The sequence below is a fragment of the Passer domesticus genome, chromosome 10 (genome assembly GCF_036417665.1).
Source record: "Passer domesticus isolate bPasDom1 chromosome 10, bPasDom1.hap1, whole genome shotgun sequence".
Taxonomy (NCBI): Eukaryota; Metazoa; Chordata; class Aves; order Passeriformes; family Passeridae; genus Passer; species Passer domesticus.
The window spans coordinates 17,376,125-17,395,255 of record NC_087483.1 but is presented as its reverse complement, the minus strand read 5'-3'; the positions used below and the strand labels follow the sequence as shown (position 1 = coordinate 17,395,255).

Sequence of the window (19,131 nt, the reverse complement as noted above, 5' to 3'; positions counted from 1 at the left end):
TTGTCTGCAACCACAGCAAGAGAAACATTATTCAAAGGCTATTCAGGCCCCAAAAGAAGCGGCAGAGCAGAGTAATTATCGAAGACTCTCCATTAACGAGGGCATCTTTGCTCTTTGTCTGTGTTGGTTTAATAAGGGCCACTAATGGGGCCGGGGGAGGGGTGCACTAATGCTTCTAAACAAACCTCCTTCCCTTCCCCACCCCCGCGCTGTGAGGAGAGCTGCCTTTATGGGCACTGACAGCCGGGCTGGGAGTTACCATATTGCAGAGTGACCTTCGGGAAAACTTAGTGTGAACCCAGCCGCATTCAGCCCCATCCCCACCGAGCCGCTTGGAGCATCGTTTGGGTAGCTGTTCTCTTTTTAGCCTTTCCATATTTCCCGGTGCTTGCTAGACCCTTTTGTACACCCCCTGCCCGACCTCTCTCATGTCATCTTGTGACCCTTCATGGCCGGACACGACGGCACTGAGTGGCAGTAATGAGGGACGACAGTGCAGATTAAGTTCTCGCAGCAAAACCTGGGGCTGCTGTCCATTATCCAGCAGCTGTGACTGGGAGATGCTGCTGGGAATGCACGGCTGGAGCAGCCTCCCCTTCCCACACTGCTGGAGAAGGAAGCCTGGGATTTAGCATGGGCCCATGTCTCCTACCTTCTGGCTGTGAGCAGTCTGTGGTGATGAAGAGATGGACTGAGGCAAAAGCAAGCATGAACCTCTATCCTGACGTTCTTCAGAGCCACTTTCAGGAGCATGCAGCTAATATTCTTCAGAGGGCTCCTACACTGCCCCCATCTTCAACCACCAGCTGTAAGGGGCCAGCCAGTTTTTGAGGCAATTTCCAATATTACAGGGTCAGATGCATGCTGGTCACTAAAACAGGGAAATGGAGCCAAGAGGTCTCAGGAGATGTCTGCAAAAGACAGCATTGAAAGAGAGAACTGTAGTGGTACACACAGATATGAGTATTGAACAATACAGCCCGTTCCAAGGTGGTGTGGATACAAGGTTGAGAACTTCTAGACTCATTTTTAGCCAATGAGGAATCTCAAGAACAAAAAAAGGAAATTATTCCCCAGCACTTGGGAAGGTCTTTGACTGAAGCCAAGCTATGGACACTCTATCTCACCTTCAAGTAGATAGTTGTACTGCACAACCAGTAAATGGACTGCAGAGACAAAGCAGTGCCTTTGTGCCTGTACAAGTGCAGGGCAGCAGTCTTGGGAACCTCACTGCTGAGCCTCTTTTGTTATGATAAATTATTTAATTCAGCCGAGGTATGGAATAACCAAATTCTCTGCACAGGCACCCACCCACTCCTCTTCACTTAGGCAGATATTCTGTTGCTAAAGGTTTATCACAAACAGAGGAAGAAAGATATGTGCAGACAGACTCCTCACTTCAACCACGTGACTGGTTTGAAGAAACAGCCTCCACAAAGGAGTTTACCCTTGCTCCTCAGGGCTTGGTAGTTTTGAAATTTTCATGATTTTTGCCTTTTCAACATTTCACCAGTAACTGCATCTCTTCTAACAAAAGAAACTTCTCCAAGGTGCTCCTCTGAACACCATCTCTGTAGGATAAAACTATCTCAGAACAATCTTGCAAGTCAAAGAAAGAATAATCACCCTTTACACACAGAGAGCTAAGCCTCAGTGAAATTAAATAACACCTGAGGTCATTCCTCCCATGGCAGAGCTAGGAAGTCAATACAGTTCCTTCTCCAGAGTCCTACTGCAGCATATCAAGATCTCTGGTATTCCTTCACCCTCTTGAATTGCATTTCAGGATCATACTCCTTATACAGAAAATCCATCCTGTTTTCAGCATTTCCTTCTTCACGTTAATCAGTTTCTGTTTATATTCTTTTTTTCTTCTTATAAGAATAATCATTAAACATGCATAAAGTAATGACTACTAGTAGCATAGGACCTGGCCTCTAGCATGGGCTTTGCTTTAAAAGTCCTCCTTCTTTGCCACTAGCAGATAATACTGCGAGCTTTGTTGCAAATGAAGCAATATTTGAACAAAAACAAAGCAGTGACTCAGAAGGAAGAATTGAAATCTCACTGATATCCAAAGCAAGGGGAAATTAACAGAAAGGTGGAAAAAAAAAAGTTGGTTTATGGCTTAGAAGATATGGATACCAAAAAATAAGAAATTGCAACATGTAAAGAAAGAATGGTCAAGGCAGAGATTTGTCATGAGAAGGGGGAGTCTTGAGATCCCACATGATGGAAAGCTCAGTGAGCAGCTTGTGCACGCAGGCTGAAATGAGGAGCTCACAGTATCCTATCTCCCAGTGACAGAGATAGGATGGGCAACGAGAGACTGGGGGATCTATTTCTTGGAACTTCAGCCACACTAGGACAGCTGAAGGTGAGACATCAGGTACAAAGAGATAGAAACTCAGCAAGTAAGGTCTTGGAAGCAAAGCTTCAGTCTAAGAGCCACCATCTTGTCTGCAAGTCTTTGTCCAATTTACTCTCCTCCAGGTCTAGTTCCTGCAGTGAGCAGGGAATGACTACACCAGATATCATCAACCCAGTTAACACTTATAGTTTGGCATCTATAGATATTCTCACCACCTTCCCCCTTTATTTATTTCTATTATTATTATTATTATTAATTGTACTAGCACTTGAAGCTAACAGACAATGAGTGCAAGTGGATTCCTCCAGGTTGTTCTACTTCACTCTACTACTTTTATCCTGTTACACTTCAAATAAACTACCTGACTGGGATCTGATCTGAATCCTACTAAAACAATTAAAAGGCCTTCACTGGGTGTGCAATTTTGGATTGTGCCTCGAATTATGTTTGATTTTATTTAATGTATCTTTAGCTATTTATTCAATTGGACCTTTGTCTTGAAACCCAGGGGAAACTGGACTGGAGTGAGGAGGAGTAAAGTATGCATTTCCAGAAAATCCTTTGTGTATGTTTGCAGGGAGAAGACATGTGGGACGGGAAACAGCTATTAATCTCTGCAAGTGCCATCCTGATTTTGTTCAATGCAACTTCCCTGCTTTGTCTTGGTACCCTTAGAGCTCTTCTTTCTCTACTAAATAAGTATTGTTCTGCCAGTTTAGCAAAAACCTGTCCCTCTAATGCCCTCAACTGGTGCTTCCTGCACCTCCTTTTGATTCCTGCAGGCCATTCTCCTGAATAACAGGAGTGGCACAGAAAAGCACTCACTCAGCAGCCTAGGTCCACTAGAATAGGGGGAACAGTAGTGACCGTGTGACATTTTTGCTTGTCCATGCAGCCCCATTTAGAAAGGTTTACAGGCAGGAATGCCAGATTAGGGTGGTGACTTTCTTCCTTTACTCCTCTGATATGCCATGGGCTTCCTGTGTGAGTTAAGCAAGCTGCTTTAGTCTCCACATCTCCATTTCCCTGTCCAGAAAGGGAAGTGGTGCTGCAAGGGTATATTTAAGAACACTTAAACTCTGCACTGATAGAGACTGAGAAATCAAGTTTTCATGAACTCCTATCCTTGCCAGGAGTGGCTCCTGTATTCCTACACTGTGTTTAGCCTCCCCATCTTACAGAGGTATAGGCAGCCTTAAGGGATGCAGCTGAATGTTCAGTACTCTCATTTCCTGACGTGTCTTCTGCTCTGCTCTACCTGCCTATGAACTCTCCCTGCCTACCTTTGCTCCAAGCCCAATTCTCTCCTTGTCCTGGCCCCACCAAGTGTGTTGGCATTTTGTGCCTGTTTGGTGCAGTCCATGCTTTCTCCAGCTTCCCCATCATAGGCACTGACCTTATTCTGGTGTCAGGACATTGCTCACTCATCCTGTGAGGTCTTTAACATGGCAGAAGAGAGGAATATCTATACCATGGGAGGCAGCTCAGAGCAGAGATTCCCTTATCCAGCACCAATCCTGCCAGCTTTGGCACTGGGAGGAACACTGACACCTCAGTGCTGTCTGTGCAACCCTTCACTCACCTATCCATGGGGAGGGGTGAGCAGCCATCCTGCTCCCAGAGCCTGGGCCAGTCCCTCTGCATGGCAGCACAACCATGTGGAACCTCCAGCCAATTCAGGGATGTCTCACAAGACACTGCTTGCATTCAGTGTGGATACAGCTTATGTGAGCTCCTTGCTGGGATGCAAATGCTGTGGGAAGGAAATATTGAAGCTGGAGTGAGATAAGTGAACAGATGTTTTACAGCAATAACTTCCATCCCAATCCCCATGGAAAGGTTTGGACAGAGATCCCTGATCCAGATCCTATCTAGAAGAAGTCTGAGATGCCAAAGCTTTCACAAACATAATCTATTGACTCTGCCTTAAAAAAAAGTCTACAACAACTGACCACTTGTAATTGCTGCTGCTAGCAAGTTGCTTTTATTTTCTCCTATGAAGTTACAGCCAGACCTTCAGTGTCTGCCTCTGTACTTCTCTACAGTGACTCTTCATCTTAATGCTAATTTCATTAGCAAGTAGCAGAGCAGGGAACTCTGGTTGATGTTTTAGCCTTTCAGGTGCAGCTGCAGTTCCATGGAAGTTAGAGCAGCCTCAGGGCTCTTTTTCTTTCTGGTATAAGGACCAGAGCTCTCAAGACCATAAATGTGGCCCACATGTATAATTTTCCCATAGCTACAACTGCTATACAAATACTATCCTGAGACCGAAAATCCTCTTTACTCCATCTATGCATCACGGTACTCCTGTTCAAAGTACATCCAAGAATATGGTCAGCCTCAATAGTGTGTGTTATAATAAGCAGTCTCACAGCCTTTATAATTTTAACTTTTAAAACTAGGGCACAAATAAAAAGAGGGGGAAAGGCTGATAGAATTAACAGGGAATCCAAGTAAGTAAAAATGATGTATTGGTGTTCATGCAGATGAACCTCTTAGGTGATAAAGGAACATCAGTTTGCCTTGGCAGAGGAGTCTCTACAGTGTCACCTATAAGACAGTAACAGCTTTTAGTACTTACTGCATGCTGTGAGAGTAAAGCCCAAGGAATCAAGCTTTAGACAACTGTGTCACAAGATACCAAGGAGAAAAGCTTAGGCACCCTGTATCTGAGTATACCCTGAAGAGGGCTGAAGTATCTTCTATTCCACAAATCAGACAGAGCTGCAAATCAAAACTGTAGTACTTATGCATAGGTATCTATAAAGTCAATGTCTTCCCATCTTCAGCCCTTTGCAAGAGCCCCCTTTGTCTGGCTTCCCTAACAGGATCTATATCCAGGAGGACAGGATGTTTCTAGCAGTAATATGCCACTGAAATACTGTGGCTTGCATTTGAGTGGTTATTTTGTGTCATACCTAACAGCCACCTGTCTATATGGACCTTCCTATCCGATAGATTACATTTTGCCCACCATGGCCACTCTCCCGGGCAGAGCTGCCCCGGCACGAACGCCAAGCCTGGCTTGCAAAGCTTGCACTGAAGGAAGCCTGCCTTGCCTCATGCACTGGAGCAGTACGATTGTCCTTTTGCTGTTGCCCTGACACTTGCTCACTAGGATTGGCAGTCCACACGTCAAGAATTCAGAATGATGAAATGGATGCAATGTAAATTAAAATTTGTTCTGATTATGGTTATCAGCTAATATATTTAAGCTAGGCCAGTTCAAATGTGGTTGCGTTTCAGCCTCCAAAGACCCCAAATTCCGGTTGCTAATGTGCTGTCATCTGCACTGTTACAGTGACAGATCCCTACTGAAGAACAACGAGGAGATGGCAAAAGAGTCAGTCAATGTTTCACAATGTTACCTTGGGTTTCACAGTGTTCTCCTCCCTGAGTGCTTTTGAGAATTTTGCTTGGACTACTACTCTGTGTATATATACACACACATAACACAAGTGCTCCTGGTGTTACAGGTCCTGTGTATTCATAGAGATATGAGAGACAACTTATTTCCTCAGAAGAAGCTGGGAAGATAAATCCAGTCACAGCAGGGAGGTACTCAGATATAGAAGAAATTGCAGCTACAGCGTTTCAACATAGTGTCTCTGAAAGCCATGTGTAATTTCCTAAGCAGATACATTCAGCTCTTCTAATTTTGCCAGTGATGGAAAAAGGTGCATTATAGTCATCAACAGCACTTTACTTTCCATCTGTGTTTCCTCAAGAATTGTGCAAGGTATCATGATTCATTCTGACTGCTCAAGCTATGAGCTCCCTCTAGCATCAAAAAGGATTAATGCAGTTGGTACCTTTGTCATCCTAAAGGAACAGAGAGCAAATATAAGGAAATACCAGCAAGATGAAGGAAGTCTGACCCTTTTCTTTTTTGGACAAAAAAACCCAAAACCAACCAACAAAACAAAACAAACAAACAAACAAACCTCCCCCCCCAAAAAAAAAAAAAAACACACCCAAACCAAAATCCTTTAAGCCAGTTATGTGTACATAGCTAAACACTGTCACCCTAAGAACGATGAGGCAAACACACTCACAGGACAGAAAAAGGCAGGATCTTAGTTTACATCCTAATCCATGAAACACAGGTACAGATTTTACAAATCCACTCTGGTCATTAGCTTTCACAGGAGACCAATATAAACTGGCAAGAAGATGGTTCTGGCCTTGGAGCTGTGCTCATTGTTTAGACGAGCACTGTCACCAGAAAAGAAATAAAAAGAGAAAATAGAATGAACTTGGATAATAAGTGGGTGAAATTATCCTTTACAGTACCTCAGACCACAATATTCCAGTTAGAGATTCTCTAGTCTTTCCTTCCATTTTATAGCATTTGGGAGCAAAACAGGATTGTTTCAGTGGTGTTAGAGCTCCCCTTCCCCAGGAGCACCTAAATGGCGTTACTTGAGTAAATCGTGTGAGTGAGAAAGGCATCTTTGGGCTACAATTTAAATCTTCCAGAGTGTGTTGGCAAGTTTCCTTTCCCAGAGTCAAGGAAAGAAGGAGCCATGTAGCCAACATCTTTTTTGGTCTCATGTGGGAGTGGTTGTAGAGGTAACAAGCACAAACATGCTAAAGCCTCTATGTCTCTGCTCCACTGACTACAGTATTTCTGTTGTGCCTGGGGCCCAGGAAGCCTCTCTCTATGGCACAGCAATTCTCTCAAAACACAGAGAGAGCAAAGAATGTCAGAGTGAGGAAAAATTCCTGACAAGGTAGGAAAGTTCAAATGGATTTGCTGCTACATACAGTTGCTGGTGAAAACTGCAAGCCAAACTAGTACACAGAAGTAACACCAACCTTTACACCAGTGCTCAGCAGTTTAGAGAGCTCCTTTTCCCATGTTCAGAAGAAAGCCACAACTCTGTAGTCCAGGCAGGCATTGCAGATTTCTGTTGCTTGTAACATTCCCAGTGACTCTGCACCACTGTCTGCTGTCCTGCCTTTGACATCCAAGTCTTGTCCTTCATATACATCACACATCCATCAGTGCCATCAATATTCCAGAAAGATCAAGCACCTATTAAACTCCCTACGAGGTTTCAGTTTTGAAGAAGCTGTTAATACAAGAATCTTTCTCTGTATTAAATCCAAACTGGTCCAGTCTTGTTGGGATGATCACAGACTTCAGTCAAGGTTGCAAGTTGCAGAGTAAGTAGCACTGGAAGTCCAGGGACCTCTCCCTCTCCCTTCATACAGTCTGAGATGCTTTAACTTCATGCACTCATGTTGTGGCCAGAGAGTCCCAGTGTCCCACACACAAAACAAGTGTTGTGGCTTTTCTTAGGAAAAGAAGAGCACTGTGCTAGGCAGGGACACTGCAGCCTCTCTCATACCCACTACTGCCAGGGCAGGGGGAAAAGACTCAAAGGGTGAAGTTCAGGGCAATCAGCTGATGTGGAAAACCAGGTCAGGCCAGGCTGAGATAACCACATATCTATCAGTGCTGATACTCCAGCATGGTGCCTAATGATGCTGGTAATTGCTTAGAGTTCATCTACATTTACAACTTTGGCACTGCCTCTCCCTTCAGTGCTACTTTTTCTGGTGTCTTACATGCACCACCTCATGGACCTCCTGTCTGTCATTGCATGGGCCACCCCACTGCAAGCCCTCTCTCTCCACCTGTCTGCAGAACAAAGCAATGCTGGACACCGGCTGACAGGAGCTGAAAATGAATTTTTGATGTTAGCTGGAGAAAGCAGAGTCACTAATGATTCACAAACCATCCAGACCCTTCCCAAGAGTTTGACTTCACAATTCACTGAAGACTGTCATTGATTACAGCTGCTAGTGATTTTATTACATTTCTTAAATTTCAATATCTAATTAGAATAAACCCTCTAATTCTTCTATAATGCCAGCTTGAAAACAGCTTGGAGACTGTATTCTCTAATCAAAGGTAAAAAAAATCAGATTTCTGAGTATGGAATTATAATGTAGGTTTCAGTGACTGCTCAGCACAAAAGCAGCAATACATGGTAACAGCCATGCCAAATGTTTACAATTCTTTTAACACACAAGCAAACCACCTAACACTTCAGAAAACAATAATTTTTTAATCACAGTCTTTGTCAAACTGCTGTACATTCTACAAACAGTTTCTGAGGTTCTTGCCTTATTGAGCTGCCACATGGAAACAAGCTATTTGCTTTTCATAGGATGACTGAAAGGGGCTTTCTGCCAAGTTTTTTGCAGCAGTTACTATTAACAAATTATTACAGTTACACGTGTATGTGCACTGCATGAGGCTGCACATTCACATCTCGGGTTTTGCAGCCTCCAGAAGTATAGTTACCTCCTATATTTGCCATCTCTTGATGTCTACAGAGCAACCTGCTCCAGAAAGAACTGGCAATTTATAAGAACTGCTACTTATGTTTGTTGTCTGAGCAGGGTGCACTTAGCCAACATCCATCTCCTCTCATAACCTGTTGGCTTAACTGGCATCATCCCTCCCAAAGTCAAGAATTAGGGAAAGGATAGTCTGGGATAGAACACACTCCTTCCAAACAGTCTAAAGGAGGACTGGAGAAGTATCCTCTCACTTCCAATGCTACAGAAGTAGCTGGATGACTTAGTGGAGTTAGCCAGATGCCATCACCAAGCTCCCACCTCTGCTTTCTCTTGCAGTACTGCTCATTAATTCCCCTAGAAATCTTTTGATCTAACATGGTAACATCAGAAGAAAACCAGGGCTCACATCCATCTTCTATTTAATTCCTTGTTCTCTCATCTGCTGGATATAGAGATTGTGGCTGTGTCCCCTGCCCACACTTTGTAACCCTGCAGCCATTGTTTTCCAAACAGCAGAATCCTCAGCCTCTCTCTTCTGCTTGATCCTGAGGATGACAAAAAATTTACAGCAGGGCACAGACCTTCCAAGGAAGCAGTAGGCTCTAAATTATTACTGTCAGTTATCTACTGCCACTCAAAACAAACAAAAATCTGAAAAAAGCTAGGAGTAGTTTTGGATGTCCCACTCTGTGCTAATTCCCTACTGTCTGGCATTGCTTGCCCCTGTATAAGTGGTAATGTAACAAATGTGGATTAGAACATCAAGATGTGCATTAGCAATGAGAACCAACCATCACAAAATCAAAAAAATTGCCTGTTTTACTCATACCATATATTAAAATATCTGTTCACGTAAATATAGATAGAAAATTTAAAAATAAAACTAATTAAAATTTCCAAAAGAATGGTATTTTTGTCTCAGTGCTTTAAGAGATGAGCACTCCTTTCTGGCATAAATTAATCAGACTATTACCTATTACACTATGTAGCAATAGTCAGGTAAATACTATTTCCCCTCTGTCTCCCTTCCAATGGAAAACAGGAATTACAGATTTGAACAGATTAATTTTTTTCAGCTTCTACTTTTAAAAAATGAAGCTTCAAGTTTTGACTGCACCATTGTTTTTAGACTGCTTTCTCAAGCAACCCATTTAAACTGGGATCTGGTAAAATCATACTAAAAATTAACTTTAACTTAGTATGTGGCCTAAGTAGAGACTTCTTTTCTGGCTTGAGGTGAACGGGAACAAATTTGTGTGTGTGCTGCTGCTGAGAGGGTTTTGGAGGTTTGTGGTAGCTTGTGCTCATATCCACAATGCCAGTTTGGCTCATGCTCCAGGATTTCAGAACATATTATATGGGATTCTCAAAAGCAAGAGTTAGTTTTGGTGCACATTTTCATTGTGGTACAGACTTTCCTACATCTTTCTTCTGTATTTTTCACTGCTTCTCTTTCAGAAATTTCTGACACAGCTCACTGTCACCTAGAAGAGAGCTAAAGTACTAGGTTTTGAAATGACACTTCTCAGGTAGCTGAAAGTTAACCATTCATTCTAAAACAGCAAGAAGGAATCAGAGTAAGTGCTGATGTCAATAACCTAGTTTGGTTCTGTGGGCACAGATGGTAAACTCTGGCTGACCTGTGCAAAAGAAGTTCTGCTTCAGGTATCAGCCTTGGTGAATGCTATGCTTCAACAATAGTAACATCAAAAAATTGCTCTCCTGATTCCTCAAAATCTCAGTACTCACCATATCCTGCCAGTTTTGCCTTCTCGTCAGACTTAACTCCAGAGGACTATGTTTTATCTAGACAGCCAACTCTACTGACTTTCTTGTAAATCACCTCAGTAATGGGAAAGATTTTTAAAGTTAGTAAACAGTACTACTTCAACACAGTGGAGACAGTGTCCCGCTGGAATGTACTGACAGAAATTCCCTGGAGAAATTAACAGAAATTCCCTGGAGAAAGTGACAGCAACTGGAAATCTAAAAAAAAACCCCACCCAAATAGCACTATTACCAATCCGTAATATTATTAGCACTACCTGATTCTGGTTCCTAGGAAACTCTCCAAATAAGCTTAACATACTGTCTTTTGTTACCAAACAATGTGACAAAGGAAAAAAAAAAAAACAAACAATTTTTCACTCCTCAAATATCTCAAGACACTCAACTATGTAAGAATTTTAAATATGCCAGCTGTTGCCTCTGTTTCTGGGTTTAAATGAAATATTTTTCATGGACTCTCATCCTTTTATCATCTCACTGGTATGTCAGCATCAAGGCACTGAACAAAGAACACAAAGTATTCCAGGCATCTCAGAGCAGGCAGCACCACTGCCTCACACCATGCTGTCCTTGGCTATGATGCCAGTCAAACTTCTCTGGAAACCCTGTTGATCTTTGTAACATTATGTCCAAACAGTAGTGATCCTCTGAGTGCAGAGGTGGCTCTGGTGTCTCTTCTTTTTGGAAAGAAAATGGAAATTCTGGGCATTCAAAATTAAATACAAACCTGGTTTCCCTACTTGAAACCATTTTAAGTGTCAGGAATCTACAGTTCATTTCAAAATAGTAACTTCATTGCTAAAAACTCCTGACAACTCTCAAAGAAATGGGAATTCATCAATTCTGAAACATACACAAAAAGAGTGAATACAGCATGGGAAGTCTCTCCCAAATGTCTCCTGATAATTATCAAGAATATTAAACTTTTACTATTTATTAGAAAATATATGGAATATCATATCTTGCCATTAAGTACTTGTGTCTTATGCTCTAAGTATTAACTATTAACTTATTTTAACTTACTCTACATAAGAGATCAGATAAAACAGACCCTACAATGGATACACAAAGGAATGAACACCCAGTAAAAGCTTGACAAAGCCAACAGGAACCAAAACCACCACAGACTGGCATTTTAGAAAGAGCTTTATTTCCCAGTTCTTTCTGCAATGGCTCATAAACATTATTTTTGTTTGCAAGATCAGAATAAACACCAGTGTACCACCAAAAGTATTAGCCTGTAGTTAATCTCTGAAAGATCTTACCTTACTAATGTTAATTATGCTGGCTGGCTTTATGGTACATTCTGTTAGCACCTGTCCCCAGTGAAATTTTTTCCATTTTTGCAGTTATTAGCTAATCTCACTAGCGATCTCTCATTTTGCAAAGGAGTTCAGAAGTCTGAAATAAGAGGAATGAAGACATTTTTGTTCATAGATTAAACTGGATGAATAAAAACATTTCACTATGAAAACGTCAATCCTTTTACAATTGCAAGTGATGACCCCTAGGTCACAGCTCCAAAAGATGCTAGATTTCGTTCCAGTGTAGTCAGTCTGCCTTTTTTTTTTTTTTTAAGATGTCAAATTTACTTTGCCTGATCAAAAGACAAAATCTCAAGTTTATGGAGTACTTCAGCACAAAATATTTTTGGTAGCTATGGAACATGGATAATCATGGACTTTTCCAGAGCAGCAGGTGGCTAAAAAAAAAAGAAGAATTCTTTTCCCTTTTATAAAACTTCAAAAGAAAAGAGAATTGCAATATGTATTACTTCTATGGCCCTAACATGGGCAGAAAAGCTTAACAAATAAATTATACAGCAAATAAACAGTAAGACAATAATCAATAGTGAGTGTATACAATTAGAAGAAAATACTTGAAGTTACAATGACATCACAATTTTTTCCAAAGCTCATCCAATTCATTATCAAAGAAGTTCTTTTCATCCAACTGTTCATAAACAGTTTTATGGACAACTAAAAATTTACCATGTTCCTTTTAACAGAGACTCTTCCCTTTATAGTGAAATGTGAAGAGAGAGGATGAAAAGAATAGTTTAGCTAATATTAGGAAGCTATCCATCAATTTTATATTCCAGTGCCCCCATTATAAACCTGTAAGTGTGTCACGTCACCTAGTACCCTGTGTAGATACCCTTTGTGTCCAGTGACAAGTATTTTCCAAAGGTGGTGTAAGAACATACCTATAAAACTTACCCTTTAAAGGAAGTTACCTTGTTATTCAGGAAAATAATCTCTGGAAAGCACAAGAATATAAATCTCATTTCCAAACTCTGCTTATTTCTTTTCTGAAAGTTAACAGCAGGTTCACCAAAGATGCCACTCACCACGAACTTTACCCCATTCTGAAGCACTGCTAGACATAACACTGGGGAGATGCCACACCCTTAGCACCTGTAAGAACAGCTTACTGAAGTAGCTAAAGTAGAATCTACTGCTGCAGCATCCTCTCCTCAGAATGCCTCTCCCATGCTCAAACCTGTAAAAATATGGCTGGTATTCTTTTCTAGCTGAAATGTAAGGGATTAGACATGTTCCTGAGTTAATTCTCCACCTGAGATCTACTCTAGTGAAGTGAGTATGCTGAACTTGAAAGGCCTAACCAGAATACATCCAGAAATGCAATTCCCGATTCAGACAAGGCACACTACTTCCTTCACACAGAATGAATTCTTAGAAATAAAAATCTGATTACTTAAAAAATTCAAGGCAATAGTGACTTGGCAGTGATCAAATGGACATCAGGATTTTCCACCATGACTTGCACGCAGATGTAAATTTCAATACTTGAATCAATGTGAGAAAAGTTAATTTAATTTATTGCCAATTAAAATGGATTAAATCACTGAGAAACAAAAGCAAATTTAAACAGCACATTCCCTCCCTGCTGCCCTCTTTCCTCAGACTCAACTTCACACTTTGAACCCCCAGCTTCTCTGTCTCCCCTTGTCCAAGGCAGCACAAGGCAAAGAGGAATATGGGCATTGCAGTCAGTCTGTAACAGCTTCTTCCTGTTGTTCCATCATGGGTCCTCTCCACAGGCTGCAGTCCTTCAGCAGAAGCCTGTTCTGGCATGGCTCCTCTCCATGGATTGCAGTTCCTCCAGAAAAATCTGCACCTGCTCTGGCATGTAATCCTCTGTGGTCTGCAAGGAAAACATCTGCTCCGGCACCTGAAGCAATTCCTCCCTCTCCTTCTTCTCTGACCTTGGTGCTGAGGGAGCTGCTTCACCTTCTTCTTTGTTCCTCTCTGCCATGCAGCATTTTCCCTTTCTTACAGACACCCAGAGGTGCCCCAGCTTCACTGACATGCTCAGCTGTGTCCTGTGGTGGGTCCATTGCAGAGCTGCCTGGAGCCAGCTGTGTCCTGCACGGGGCCACCCACACCAGGGCACCTGAACTCAATACAGAAGCACAAACTCAAAGTTGAGCATCAAGAACTTCCTGGCCATCTCCTGTGCTCTCTTTCAAGGTGTGCCCAAAGAGTCATTTGTGGGGACACAGTGGGGCAGACCCACAGACTGATCTGGACTCACAGCAATAACTTTGTACTGATAAGGTGCTGGTGCACACAGACACTGCTGTCATCAGCACAGCTCTGCATTTGTGCTGACCTGTGTGGAGATGCAGGAGCAGAACCTGTGGCAGGTGCTTCCCATCAGGACTTCCGGAGTGAAGGGGGCAGTGGAGCTCACCCCAGTATTTCCCACTCCTCAAGCAAAATGCAATGATATCTTACATTTCAATCATGTAAGAGATCAAACTCCAGGACATAAAGCAAAAAGGAAACCTCAAAACATGGGAAACTGAGGATAGAGAAATTTTTTAAAATGAGAAATTTTTTTCTGTGCTGCTCCGGGTATGAGAAAGAGGCAACAAGAGAAAGGCAGAAAAGTGGAAAATCAGAACACGTTAAAACTATTTTCCCACTCCCAAAAGCAAGGAGTACAGTGGTAGGAGACAACAAATATATGGCTAGGCCACTGAGGTAATTTTACGTCTTGTATTATGTGCAAAGCTAGAGATGCTCTAGCCCCCGACATGAAAAAGCTGTACACCCAAGAAATTATTGTGAGGATATTGATTTTAAACTGGTAAAGCCCTCTTTCCACAGATCATCTGTTCTCAGCAGAAGTCAGGTCAAGAAGGTTCCCACTTCCTCCATGTCTTTCCACGTACAGAACACGCCAGATGTGATAACAGCTTTGTCAACAGCCAAAACCATGGCGTTATCAGACCAGTTTGCATTCAGAAGATAACCAGTGCACTGAAGATAAAAGCAAAATACACAATTACCATTCTAGCTTTTATTACATGCTCAGAGCATAAATAGTAACAAATCAACAATTAAAAAGCAGTATATTAAAAAACATTCACCATCTAAAGTGAGCCATTTCAGCCATAAGAAATTGCAATCTTCAGTTGTAACTTTGAGGGCTTTTTATCTCCTGCAAGCAGTTTTTTGCAAACTTGTCCTCCTCTTCGGTTCTCTGCTCTGGTCTCTTGACAGTTATCTGGAGTACTCTCGGAGGTAAGTGATCCTGAGAAAACAGCAAATGAACTAAGAGATAAAAGTGGAAGACAAGGGGGAAACACCTGCACACTTCAGTTGTCAGAAGTATCCTCTGTTAGAAACAAAATTTCCAATTCTCTCTCACATTTAATTTTAGCTTTAAAAGAAACAGCTATGCAAAAAAGTTAAATTTATGTAACTTAACAGTGACCTGACAAAGCAAAACTGAACTTAGATCTAGGATAGATTTTTAGGCCCAACTTGTGATTAATTTGCAGAAGCACTCTTAAACTGTAAATCGGCTGTGGGGAGAAACTGAGATTTGCTTTCTTCTAACTGCTGACCAGTGTTTGCCACGGAATATATTTAAGAAAAAGTATTGTGTAAGGGCAATGCTATGTAAAGAGCAAGAATGCCTATTTTCACCATTATATGCTTCAGTTGCTTATTCCTTTTACCAGCTCCTATTCCTAAATTAAGGACACTTGAGGGTGACTGTTCTAGGCACTTCCATCTCTCTACATTTTCCACCAAGTTTTCATACACAGAGACTTCATCATCCCTTAAACTGGAAAGCAGAATTCCATGAGCCATCCTTCAAGAGATTAATATCAGCAGCTTTACATTAGGCAGAAACACAAATGCAGCTGTTCTTGGGAGCTGCAAGATTTTTCTTCTGCTCAACAAGCACTGCAGAACACAGGGGCATAGCCTCAGAATTTGTCCCTAGCTCAGATTAAGATCAAACTCACAACAGAAGGCTCTCAGTTTGTGAGACTTGACTACTTTTGACACCACTGGTATCACTAAACCAGTGCAAATTCCATGCACAAAGAAAATTCGCCACATCTAGAACTGATGTGACTGATGTTAATCAACAAAAGGTGGTTTGCAGATATTGTTACTGACATGCTGTCAAGTGACCAGGTAGATTATGCAAATGAAAAGGTGCCCTCATGTGATGGGACAGGTCTTAACTATGGATTCTGGTGTTAGATGCAAGACACTGAACACAGCACAGATGGAAGATCACCTAGAGAGGAGGAAAAGTGCCAAACCTTTCAGGCTCTGAGCATGGTAGTTTTGAGGGGTACTTTGGAATGCTTCATGTTCTGGATAAAAAGAAAAAAAAAAGTGAAAAGGCTTTGGTTATTTTAGGTTATTAAAGGGTTACAAATATACAACATTATTAAGTTAAAGCTTACTCTGTAAAAAGTGTATCTCTGAAAGGACTCTGGATAAAAGCTCTCTGCTGTTTCTTTATAAAACAAGCTTTCATTTACTTTAATAAAATGCACAGAGACAATAAAAAGATCAAGGAGGTGCCACTGGCCTACAGTTTCAGTATGACATGCAAAGATGGCAATGTATGAATGAGTATTAACATTTTGGGACACACTCATAAAAACACTGAGATCTGTCCAAACACTAGGCATTTTGTTGAGCAGACCAGAGAGAGTCAGCAATAATATCAATATTCTGAAAAGGAAGATTTACTTTTATTCTCTATTGGAAAATCCTCTTCCTCCCACCAAAGAAAGTGCATTACATAGAAGTCATGTCATCAAATTTTAATCTCCTCTGTTTCATTCCTGCAGGTCCTCTCATAAGATCTTACACACCTTCATGCTCTCCATGTTCCTTGAAGGCTTGTAGAACTTCTTGAGTGGGCAAGCAGAAAGAACAGCTATGTCAGCAGAAAGACAATCACTGTTTGTCAAGGCTGCTTTCAGGACTAGCACAGAGCATGTTAGTCTGGCACAAGGACACTGGGACTGAAATCCCTCTCTCACTGATCTGCCAACACACACCTCTGTTTCTGGCTGTTGTACTGCCATTGATTGCCACACCCAATTATGTTTTAAATAGTATCTACAGACAGAAACTGTTCTTCAAAGAGCAGAAATATTCCTATGATCTTTCCTGGAGCCACTGAACTGTCAACACTTGACCAAGGGAGAGAATTGAAATGTTTAAAGTAATTTAGTGGCAGTTTATGCTGTATTGACACTGTCCTGCTATAGAAATCCAAGTACATTAGACAAATGTCCAAATGGCAGATCCAATAGTATGTAAGCTTTTGCTCTCTAGTTCCTTCCTAGTGAGGACCCAGAAATCAACTCTTATGAAAGCACTATACTAGCAACAGACTTTCATGATGAGCCATATCAATCCCTGTTAGAAAAGTGAGAAATTTAATTTGCTTAGAACAGCATGCTCTTGTTTAAACAGGCAGAATGTCATTAACAGAAGCCAGTACATGCCAAATGACCAACTGAGCTGCGCTGCAGAGAGTGAAGGATGGCTGTAGTAAAAACATGAATTCCAATTACCCACATTAAAAGATCTGATTACATGTGCCCTAAAATATCTGCATCATTTAACCACAGATAAGTGTAATTAAAATGGTATTACAGAACTATGTGCAACCAACTAAAAGTCATGTCTCCATTTTATTTTGAGGTACATACATCTATATACGTATGTGATGTATTTTAAAAATACTTAGTATCCAAAGGTAACTTGTGTGAGGGGCTATCATATATATATGCTTTTTGCAAGGTTTCTTCTATTTATCAGAGGCTAACAGACTACGGATGAGAATTACTCCCACAGCTCCTATTTTCCTGTCCAGGGAAGACTCCTTAGGACAAGGACAGTCAGTACTTGCCCTCATAAAGCTTCCATGCTTTTAAAACCCCTTCTGTACAAGAACAGGATGGGGTCCTAGTTGACAAACATGTACTAGTAGTTGGTATGATACAGCAGTACTATTTATAATCACTTCTTTGAAGACTCTCCAAAAAACAGTTCAAATCCCTTCAGAAAATAAGCATGTAATTTGTCATATGCATCAGAAATGGAATGGGATACTAACATGTAAGAGCTTATATTGGAAAAAAATCGCATGCACACACACACTCCTGTTATTTGCTCTTCCCTCCTTTCCCTCCCAAATCATACCTTAGCTGCTGTTGATGGATAGGCCAGCTGGAGAGCTTCTGACCTAAAAAAATCAACACCACCTGTTTTACATAAGGTTTGTTTCATTCATTAATGAGGTGCATTGTTTTGGGGAGAAGATAATTGTTACTGATGGGATATGCTCTGAAGTCTATTCCTACAAGAGCTTTGTTCAGAAAGGCAAGGCAGATCAAAGATGAATTTCTCATCAGAGACCCATAAAGAGCAGTAACTTTCCCCAGCACCATCCTCAGCTGTATCATACTTTCTATCCCTAATGGAACAGATTCTTCCTACCTAAACATCTGAGAACCTATCTGCTTGAATAGCCTTAGGGGAGAAAATTGCACTTTTGCCAACAGACGGACAACTTAACAGGCATCTACTATCCACAGCCAAATCAGGAATTCAAGTGGAATGAAAGAGGCCAGCCCTAACAGCTGGCAGAAACCATCCTTTCCTCCTTGTTCTATCAAATCCTTTCAATTGCTGTGAATGTAAATGGTTTGTGAAACAGGGCTCCTTCATACTCATCCCAGTAATGATGATAAACCCCTAAGCAGGCAAGTAAAAAATCTTAATGCAATTTAAAGGAACATATGTACTTATGATTGTGGGGAAGGAGGGAGAAAAACTGATGGGGCAACGCTCACCAGTGTTTACCTGTGCAATGAACTCAGCAGCTCCTCAACAGTCCAACAGAGAAACACTGAGAATTGGAGGGCCTGAGGGCATGGGACTTCTGTGGAAGCCTTAATAAGTGTGAAGAAAGAGACATTTGGGCAGATACTGAGCTGCTGTCAGTGGGATGAGAAAAGCAGCAGGTTAATTCAGTTGAAAAAAAAAAAGGCTTGTTTTCTTTGGTAACAGGTAAAGAGTCTACAGCCCTGGGCTGAAGCTCCAACAGGAGTTTCTTCTTCATATCAGAAGCTAAGAATGGGCACCTCAGACTATGGGGAGTCATTTATCTGCCTCTGATGCTCACCAAAACTCAAGCAGCTTTTCTGTTTTTAAGGGCATGGCAGGCTTCCCTTCTCTTCATATCTTTAAATTCCTACCATGAACTCACACTATCCACTACTGGCACAAAGAGGACTATGGATAGACTCAGGAACTGCATTGAGCCTTTGGGCTCTCAACCCCAAAACCCCCAGCACA

At 41.5% G+C, this 19,131-nt stretch overlaps 2 protein-coding genes across 22 annotated transcripts in view; both read right to left on the bottom strand.

The window, feature by feature from the left end:
- The window catches only part of PLEKHM3 (pleckstrin homology domain containing M3), a 96,155-nt gene extending 84,269 nt beyond the window's left edge, over positions 1 to 11,886 (bottom strand). For 3 of the 5 annotated variants that reach the window (XM_064434092.1, XM_064434094.1, XM_064434095.1), the window contains exons 1-4: positions 11,740 to 11,886; positions 10,436 to 10,529; positions 3,954 to 4,124; positions 653 to 911 (exon numbers count right to left, since the gene is read on the bottom strand). The gene's annotated coding sequence lies outside the window, so the exon portion shown is untranslated. Of the gene's footprint in view, positions 1 to 652; positions 912 to 3,953; positions 4,125 to 7,189; positions 7,716 to 10,435; positions 10,530 to 11,739 lie in introns of those variants that run through there. The other 2 variants (XM_064434089.1, XM_064434091.1) reach the window with 2 other exon arrangements.
- Positions 11,887 to 12,035: 149 nt separating this feature from the next.
- The window catches only part of CARF (calcium responsive transcription factor), a 35,427-nt gene continuing 28,331 nt past the window's right edge, over positions 12,036 to 19,131 (bottom strand). For 8 of the 17 annotated variants that reach the window (XR_010369108.1, XR_010369112.1, XR_010369107.1 and 5 more), the window contains 2 exons: positions 18,637 to 18,770; positions 17,985 to 18,016 (listed from right to left, as the gene is read on the bottom strand). Coding sequence is in view for 1 of the 17 variants with exons in the window: in XM_064434098.1 (XP_064290168.1) it covers positions 14,892 to 15,037 (146 nt within the window). In the remaining 16 variants the exon portion in view is untranslated. Of the gene's footprint in view, positions 14,764 to 14,873; positions 15,038 to 16,067; positions 16,122 to 17,984; positions 18,017 to 18,626; positions 18,771 to 19,131 lie in introns of those variants that run through there. The other 9 variants (XR_010369118.1, XR_010369120.1, XM_064434098.1 and 6 more) reach the window with 9 other exon arrangements.